Source organism: Ciona intestinalis, unplaced genomic scaffold, assembly GCF_000224145.3.
Source record: "Ciona intestinalis unplaced genomic scaffold, KH HT000273.1, whole genome shotgun sequence".
Taxonomy (NCBI): domain Eukaryota; kingdom Metazoa; phylum Chordata; class Ascidiacea; order Phlebobranchia; family Cionidae; genus Ciona; species Ciona intestinalis.
Window position 1 is genome coordinate 2,377 of NW_004190594.1, and position 9,457 is coordinate 11,833.

At 33.8% G+C, this 9,457-nt stretch overlaps 1 protein-coding gene across 2 annotated transcripts; it reads right to left on the reverse strand.

Annotated features, from left to right (window-relative positions):
* Positions 1-2,272: 2,272 nt before the first annotated feature.
* Positions 2,273-9,404, reverse strand: LOC113475360 (dual specificity protein kinase shkC-like). Of its 2 annotated transcripts, XM_026839444.1 has the most exons (15): positions 9,158-9,404; positions 8,380-8,829; positions 8,014-8,264; positions 7,800-7,886; positions 7,676-7,726; positions 7,266-7,325; positions 6,904-6,957; positions 6,761-6,811; positions 6,250-6,303; positions 5,853-5,941; positions 4,816-4,996; positions 4,080-4,217; positions 3,702-3,875; positions 2,876-3,008; positions 2,273-2,683 (listed from the first exon to the last, which is right to left on the reverse strand). In XM_026839444.1, exons 1-15 carry the CDS (start codon positions 9,337-9,339, stop codon positions 2,566-2,568), a joined length of 2,073 nt encoding a protein of 690 aa, XP_026695245.1. In that variant the 5' UTR covers positions 9,340-9,404; the 3' UTR covers positions 2,273-2,565. The 2 variants fall into 2 exon arrangements, with proteins under 2 accessions (XP_026695245.1, XP_026695246.1); XM_026839445.1 differs by lacking the exon at positions 7,676-7,726 and having other exon boundaries at positions 2,274-2,683.
* Between the last annotated feature and the right edge of the window lie 53 nt (positions 9,405-9,457).

A 9,457-nucleotide genomic window follows, 5' to 3' on the forward strand; every position in this document is an offset into this window, starting at 1 on the left:
TGTTCTTTTCTGACTTTTTCATTGTTAAAAGGTTAATAGGCAACATGCAAAAGCTGGGCAACATACTCCTCTAACTTGCCTTGTAACTGGTTACAAAAGCAAACTCGACAATGTTTTTCATGTTGTGTGGGGTCAACATTTTTACTGGGTTTCTTCTTTTTCCCAAATCTAGCTTGCCATGTTGGCACTCCAGCTTGGTGAAAGACTTAGCCAAACACACGTCCTAGTTACAAACTTTTAAACAAATTCAGTGAATAATTTGGTGATGGAGAACATTGCATGTTTATATTCAAATCCTTATTGTGGCTGTAACACTGTTAATTGTGATGTCAGTGTACCAGCATTATTGTTGAAGTTTGTGTAGACCATACACACAATACAGAGAAGCGGAACCTTGTGGGGCTGTAAAACCAGCATTATTGTTGGAAAAAGTTCGTGACCATACACAAAATACAGAGAAACAAAACCGTTTCCGATCAAGGGTTGAAAGTTATTATACAGAAAAAGCACAACTTGATTTGCTTTCAAAGGTCACTTTTCTCAGAAAGAGATGTCTGTGAAGCATGTTTAACGTGCATAGTTCATCTGCGTTATTTGTTTCATGTATCCGTTGTGAATTTCTTGTTGAGATGATCAGTTTGACACAAAAGTTTTATTGATTTTAAATATCACGTTGCCGGTACAAAATGTCACTTCGTGCTTGTAAACGCATTTGTAACCATTTTCATTTTTAACAAACATTTTCTGGTTACTGAACCACCCGCCACAATCATCCTCGAACACACGAATCTGTTCATTCTCTCACTCTGCTGTAGCAAGGGATTTGGTTGTAATGTTTCCAATTGTCCCACTTGAACTATGGGAACACTGGAAGTTAGCTTGAGTGTTGCAGTCACCACTTGACGGGTTGACTGGAACAATGTTGGTTGTTGGAGATGAACAGGCTGTAATGGGTGGTTTTTCATTAACATTGCATTCACATCTTTTGTAACTTTAATTACAGACCTTTAAGAACAAAATATCAAGAAATGTTGTTACAGGCGTCCCTACAGAAGTGATCGTTAGAAAAATAATAATCATTAGGAAGATGATGCAATTGCCTTAGAATAAAACTAACCTAAGATGAGGAAGAAGTAAACTTTATTGTAAAGTTAATCTTTTCTCTGAAAGTGCGACCAACAATATTTTAAGTATACAAAGTAGATTGTTTATGCCCAAACAGACGACAGAAAGAAACGCTTGTTAGCTGTGCTGAGCAATTTCAATTGACGTAATAAAGGGTATAAAATGGTGGTGGCGATCTGTCCTGTAAAGAGAGAGAACGATAAAAGCAATTAAATCTCTCTCAAGTTTTTTTTAGAGAGAATTGTTATTTTTTTACGGGAACTATTGCCTGTTCCTTCACATTTTACAAATGATTTGCTTTAGAATTTTATAAGACTGCAATAGTATTCCTTTCTTGCCTACAAATATCAATGATCCTTAAATTTTGCTTAATTGCAAAGTTTCATATTCTAAGACTAAAGCTTTTATAGGATGGCGATAATAACTTTCTTGTCTACCAATATCACTGATTTGCTGTAAAGCTTTCAAACCAATTCTGAAATCCTTTCATGCGTTGTTTGGATTTGTGTACACTCTCGATCGTGAGTATCTTTTCTACACTCCGAACACTCAATACATTTTTCTTTGCATGGTTCCTCACAAAGACGACATCTGCACAAATTTTACTAAATAAATAAAATAATCGTTTGCCCATAGTTATATAAAAGATAGACATGATTTATATAAATAAAATATTTCTAAGGACTTTCTTCGGTTTTTTTCCAGTGTGAACAATGAATGGGTAAGTTACCAAGTTGTTTAGAGGAATGTGAATTGTTAGCAAGGTTTTAACAACTCAATACGGCTTTTACTCAAAGGCAAAACAGTTCGTATATAACTTTTCGTCAACACGGTACAACGAGAACAGCCCGATACACCCAAAATTAGAAAAAGCGCGCAATGCTCGACAGGCAGCTGTTAGGATGGCAATAAAGGAACACGCGGAAACGTTAAAACAAGTGCGGGAAACGAGTCGTGCGTGAATAACAGTAACAAGGAAGACAAAAAAACAGGTCTACAAATAGTCATAAGGAAACACAAATACTGAGGAAACATAATCAAAAACTAACAGACAATACAAATATTACGTACACTACAAAAATAAAGTATTCTGTTACTTCTGCTACCAGACATAGAGTATAAATATTATATTAGTGGCTGATCTGGTAAAAAAACGTAGTGTATTTCCAACGTTTCGTCTGCCATACGGCGAGACTTTATCAGGAATTAAAGGGTAAAATGAAAAAAATACTGAGATACATATACAATGGCACTACTTTAAACTTCTTGATCAAGTTATTGGTTTTATTAAAAAAAAAATAATAATATGAAATACCAATGACACACCTCTTAATAAAAAGCAAATCATAAAATTTAAATAGGAATTTAAGAGGTGTTTTAAAAAAGTTCAATAATACGAAATACAAATGATCAAATCTATTGAAAAAAAAACACATCTGTTTACAAAGCTACAACTGATGCATAAATTCTTGGTGTCTCCATGTTGGTTTCTTCAATTTTCCATTCATTGGTTGTTGCATCATAAGCCTCAGTTGTATTTAATGCATCATCATGAGCACTAATTACAAAAGAATAACATTTGTTAAAAAGTCTTGTATCTTCTTTTTATCTCTAGTACAACAAAATGCTACAACTCGATCCATTTACTACAAATTTTGTTTGACTTTAACAATACCTCATCCTCAGCAGTACATAATCTTTACTATTCTTATCACATTACAATGTCAGCAATAACTAGTAACATACTTACCCTCCAATAACGTATATCTTCCCATTCACAACACAAGCACAAGAACCCGCTCTTTTTTTGTTCATGTTGCGAACCTTGGTCCATGTGTTGGTACGAAAGTTGTAACACTCCACGCTCTTCAGGTTCGAACCGCCTGCACAAATAATACATATTACTTTTTGAAAAAGTAATATAAATAAAAAGAACAGTTAGACTGATGAGGTTGGGTGCTACGAAATACGTAGCACACACAAAAATTCTAGCAAATTTGTATGAAATATTTAATTTGTCTAAATGGCATTGTCTGTCTCATAGAAATAGAAACTATTTAGCCGAAATATATATATTTCTTTTTACATTTTATGATTTCCTAGACCTATTATTTTTCTGTTACGTATTTTTCATATCCACCAACCCTGACTGCATTTGTTTACAGAAGGCGAGACTTTTTCAAAACAATTTTTTACGGACCCTTATTTAATGATAATCAGAAAAATAATGTTACAGAATCATTCAACATTTATGACTTTATAAAAACGCGTGTCGAAGCCGATTACTGTTGTTAAATTTTTTTTTAAACAGTGTTTTTTGAATGGGTAAAAAAATAGAAAGGTGCTAAAGTCAGATAGCAAGGTGCTAAATTCGAATGCCTAAGTTACATTCCAATGTGTTGTGTAACTTGGTAGGTATAATTACAAACAATATGACTGCCAAACAGTTTTTTGTCTGTGTGTTCCCAATCTCATTTGTAAAACCACATGTTTTATTCTTTGTATCTTAATAAACGACGTTACTTTTATAAATACCATTGCAAAGTGTAGTTTATAGTTAGAAAAAAACAACGAACCAACGGCGTAAATCTCATCATAGTAAACAACACCAGATAATCCAGATCTTCCCTCATTCATTGGTTGTAGAAATTTCCATTTCCCTTCTCTTGGATCAAAACTTTCCATTGAGTTTAAACGGCTCAAGCTTCCAAAAACATCACCATCACTTCCCCCGAATGTGAACAAGCGACCTGTGTTATAACAAAAGCCAATCAAAAGACAAGTATATATATATATGTTAATGTTTATTTCTATATAAAAATTTAGTTCAACATTTAATGTTCATTGAAGTGATTTCTAAAACCTAAAAGTTTTCATAAATTAAAAAACCATTTTACACCTGTTAGTGTCCATATTTAGCAAACATTTTCATTACTTTTTTTTATTATACCAACCATTGTAAAAAACAAGAGCATGTTCCCATCGTTTAGTTTGCATTGAAGCAATGTTTGTCCATGTATTCACCACTGGATTGTATAATTCAACTGATGATAGAACTTCACCACCCAGTCCTCCTGATACACACATTTGATCTGGAATATCAATGTTTATTAGATATGAAACATATTTTCTTACTGAAAACCAAGAGAAAATTGCTTCAGCTTTTTAATTAGACTAAGTTTAAGATCTAAAAAACAGAAATGACTGCTTAGTTGCTTGTGAGAAACAGTATTTTCTGTTTTAACTTAAAAAAAGATATTTGTTTCTGGAATGATAACCAATTAGTACCGGCCTACAACAAGGAATGTATAAAAGAATGATAGTCGGTGCCCTGACAAAGTAGTTAGCGCGACTGCCTGTTGTAACACAGAGGTAATCGGTTTAAAGCTCGTCGCTGCTACCATTGTATGCGTATGTGTCATTTGGCAAGACACTAATGGGTTGTCCAAATTTTTAGCCATACATAAAAAAGTTAAAAATGCACGTTACTGTGTGAATCATATTTTTTTAAATGTATGACTGGTAATTTCGACAACCCAATAGTAACCACTGGGTTTGGAGCAATTGTCGTTAAGTGTCTTGCCCAAGAACACATGCCCGCAATGGTAGTGGTAACTAGTCTAGAATCCATTACTTCTGGATTAGAAGCAGGTGCGCTAACTGCTTTGCCACGGCGCCGGAAAAACTAACCGTTCCACACAGTAGATGCTGCATGAAATCGCCGTTTGTTCATAGAGGATATTTCTTTCCAGTCACCATCAATTTTGTTTAAATCAAGAAATTCAGCAGTGTTGGATGCATCACCACCACCGGTAAAAACATGGTTGTCTATTTTTACACTGGTTGAACCATACCTTTCATACACAGTTGGCTGTGAATAAAATCCACATTTTAACAATTAAAAAAAATTGGAATCTAGGTAGTAACTTCACACTATTTCCTATGTTGTCCAAAAACCTATTAGTTTGTTTACCTGCAAGCAAAAGTTTTTTATACAGTATGGCTCATTATTTTTTCCAATTCTGCATTGATTGAGTTACGCGAGAACTCTTGTGGAGATAAATTACATTGACAATGATTGGGAAATTGCGGCAGTGAAGCTATGCTGAGAAACTCAGCCTTGTGTATATTGCTGTTGTAACTGACGCATTTGCATTCTCGTCAAAATATAAGCCCTGTTCTGTACTGTATAAGCCACAGAAATAAAAAAGAGTAGAACGCATAACTGCCCAAAACCATGATACATTCTTTTTTCTATTCACGTGACCGCCAACTCCGCCCCCATTTCGCTTGGTCTCCATTGTAAAAGATAGTCGCATAGTGGTTTTACAAACGTTTTGGCTGTTTATTTCAAAAACTACACAAACTATTCCAGTTTAGTCATTTGGTAGGTTAATGCTGACAGTTCAGCGCTTGTTTAGGAAATTTAGTTAAAAATATTTAAAAAAAAACAAACGTTTTTTAAGAAATATATATATATTTGGACATAGAGTCGTTACTGTTGTGGTGGAGTCGGATTTCTTTTGAGAGAGGTGTGGGTACAGAGCTAGGGACAGTGCTGCACTGTTTCGAGCTGAGTATGGCAGGTGGAAGCCGAGAACCACCTGCGCCACACCTTTTCCCCCACAATCCGCAAATACCTGATCACACAAATTAGCAAATGGCAAACTGAAATCATTGAGAAGTTCGCCCCACACTGGTTTAACAATATTATAAAACAAACCAACCTTTCTTGGTTTAAAATCTTTATCTTTAATTTCATAAATTTCAACTATATGTTTTGATTTCCAACCACCCACAATCATGCATTCAGTCTCTATTGTAAAGTAAAAACTATATAATGAGATCTGTTAATTAACAAAAGTAAAAGCTAATAAAACCAACAGTTTTATAAATGTTGGAGTTATTTTGGCAGCATTGTGTTGATTAACTTTTAGAAAAACGATGTGACAATCTGTTAAAATATTTCCAATTTAAAACTGGGAAAATTCTGACATTTAAAGTTTAAAAACTAGCCAGACCAAGTAAAACGTATTGAGGGAAATCTTTCTATGACTCCACACTAACATATTTTTTTATTATTACTGTAAAGGTTAAAGATTGTCTCCAATTTTTTATACTTACCCGGAACACTTGTGACTAGACACTCCTCTACTTGTTGGGTGGTTGGTTCGACATCTATGAAAAATAAAATATTTACTGTTTTAAGAAATAATGCATTGTTTTAAGAAATAATACATTTTTAAGCATCAGTAAGCATTTTATTGGCACAGACTGGTATACTTAATCTCCTGTAAATATTTTAATGCACAATTTGTTTTTTTTGTGTATAGAAACCACCTAATGTACAATGTAAATTTCACTAGATGTTGATAATTTATGTAAGTACAATAACAAGATGAACATTTTATAATGTAACATATGTATAACTCGTAAGCAGACACAAGGTTTATGAAACAGAACACCCTTGTCACAACGACTGTTGTTTCCCCGCCACGATAATAAGATATTCTTTCACTTTTTCTACTCTTTAGGCCAGCTTAGATAAAATGATCTGAACATTAATTTTTTCTAAGATGGAGTAATATGTTTTTGATAAAAAAAACTTCACATGGGCAAAAAAGGTTACGTTTACCTGGAACCTTTATGTTTGGTATCTCATCCATGTGTTTAATAGGTTCAACACCTGTCAATCAAACCAAAATCAATAAAGATTAAACATCATTGTGTTGCATGCTAAATGTCTTCAAAAATACTATATTAGGTTACCATACACACCTGTATCATTTGTGGCCAACAGCTTTTGAGGTACGATGGTTTTTAATTCCATTACTATCAAAAACATTCAAATTATTGCTGTTATATAAGTAGAAAAAGATACTTATATAAGAAAACTAAACGAAATATATACTTTCCTGGGTATTTTCTATTTTTTTTTTATTGCATATTTACGTTAAAACAAATAAATGTAATTTCCAAATTCCCGCCAAATCGATCAGGATACCAGGCAATTTTACATTTGTGTGTAAATCCTTTGTCGGCCAACATATCGTCTGATAACCTCTCTCTCCCATAACCAGCGCTTTTACCGCCGGTTGTGTGAACCCGCCTTTACGGTAATATTTCAGGCTTATACATACCTGGAATTGGAGTTGTATTAACACTGGCATTATCATCTTGTTGGCTGGAGATTTCCATATCTATTAAAAATAAGAAAATTTATAATCGGCGATGACATCCTAATAAAAAATTTGTTCTGCCAAGTGAGTAAGGTTAATGATTGTATTGATACAGTTTAGTGAGGGGAAATTTTAATTTGTAGCTCAGGTCACTTATATGTAACAGTACACAAAAATTGATTTACATAGGCTATGTAGATATCACTATTTCAAATTTACCCAGTGTCAATTAAAGGAGTATTATTAATTAGGCAAACAGTGTTTATAAATTAAAAACCGAAATATCATAGTTCTCATTATAAAGTTCCTGTTTTGCGTAAGTCCCAAACACTGAGGATTTGTGTTTATTTGTGTTCCACCATTATAAATACCTTGAACACACATAACAGGTGGCTCATCCACTTGTGTAAAGGTTTCTTGAACTATGAAATATACACTTGTCATTCAAACAATAATACTGAACCATGGTTCATAAATAATCATTGTTATACATACCTGGAGCATTTGTGGCAGATAACTCATCCATCTGTTTTGTTAGGGCTTTCAAAACCTCATCCATCTGTTTTGTTAGGGCTTTCAAAACTATCATAAACAAACATAACATTAGGTGTGTTATATTTTCATATTTTAAAGTTGAAGCAAAACATGTGTTAATATAACAAATGTACTTGTTATATATTTATTAAGAATTTAGTCAAAATTCATTTACTTTCTGTAGCTTTTGGTCTTTTGGTTGGATCATGCTCCCAGCATTCCTTCATAAGAGATTGTAATTTGAGGAATATATCAACATCTTGATGCTGTTTCAATTGCTCTTTCACCTTATCCAATTCGGATTGATTGGGCCTCGTACCATTGTAAATTTCATTTTTTAATGATTTTTTATGGCAGAACCGATCTCTTCTAGCATCCTCATAAGGTCGAGTTCTGGTTAGCAATTCATACACAACAATGCTGAAACTGTTTGAAATTTAAACATTAGTTAACTTAGTTGGCAGATATTCCAAGAGTAAAGTCGAATAAACTCCACCGAAATTTAAAATTTAGGATGTGTTCATAGTATTCAAAAAGTTACCTGTAGATATCAATAGCTGGTGATTTGTTTGCATGAGGGTCAAAGAATTCAGGAGCAGTGTATTGCCACGTATGTTGTGTTTTGGGGGTAATTTTAATTGAAGGTGAAGGAGCATTTGTTGGCACTGTGATGTTCACTGCGCCAAAATCAGCAAGTTTAAGAACCCTGAGTTTTGTGAGAAGAGTGTTTGGTGGTTTTATGTCACCATGGATGAAAGCTTTGTTCTTATCGTGGTTGTGCAAGTAATTGATGGCTGATATCAACTCACGCAACAGTCGAAGGCGCTCGGTCCAAGGCAAATCTTCATTAGACCTGATAAGGTCATGCAAGTTGCCACCCTCAAGGAATTCCATCACAAGACCCTCTCTTCCAAAAAGTGATGTCACACCATAAAAGGTAACAATGTGGGGATGGTTCATTCGTTGGAGAATTTTTGCTTCGTCATTAAATCTGTTATGTGTTTTTGGTTATTTATTAAAGAATATCATTATTTTGTTTTAAGGAACATTATACTTGTATGTGTGACACTGGTGAATAATATTATTGTAACCCAATACAATTTGGATGTCGATTGCGATTCAATGAAACAACACTATTAAACTTTAAAAACGTGTAGCCTACTTATTAAGCATTAATGTTTTGTTGCATCTACTGCTGAAACCTCATTGCAACAAATTAATTGGAAATTTAAATATAAAAATCAAACAATGAAAAAAAAACGGAAAAAGACACAACAAATTCTAAAAAACTGCATTAAGTATATCACAAGTTTCCTCACTCATTCTTAGCTTGTTGAATATTTTCAGCACTTCCAGTGAACTGAAACAACTTCAGAGCCACCCTTCTACCTAGTGTGGCATGGGAACAAACATGAACTATACCGAAACCCCCCGATCCAACCTCCTCAAAATCTTTATAATCAGTTGGGAACTCACTTGGATCAAGTTCCTCCAGTGCCATACTTAGAGTGCAAAAAAATCCCTCAATTTGAACACTAATATTAGAAAATTGTCTGTATTAAAAAAAAGAATTAAGGTGACCAAATAAGGCAATGGTCGCTTAGAAACAAGTTCATGTA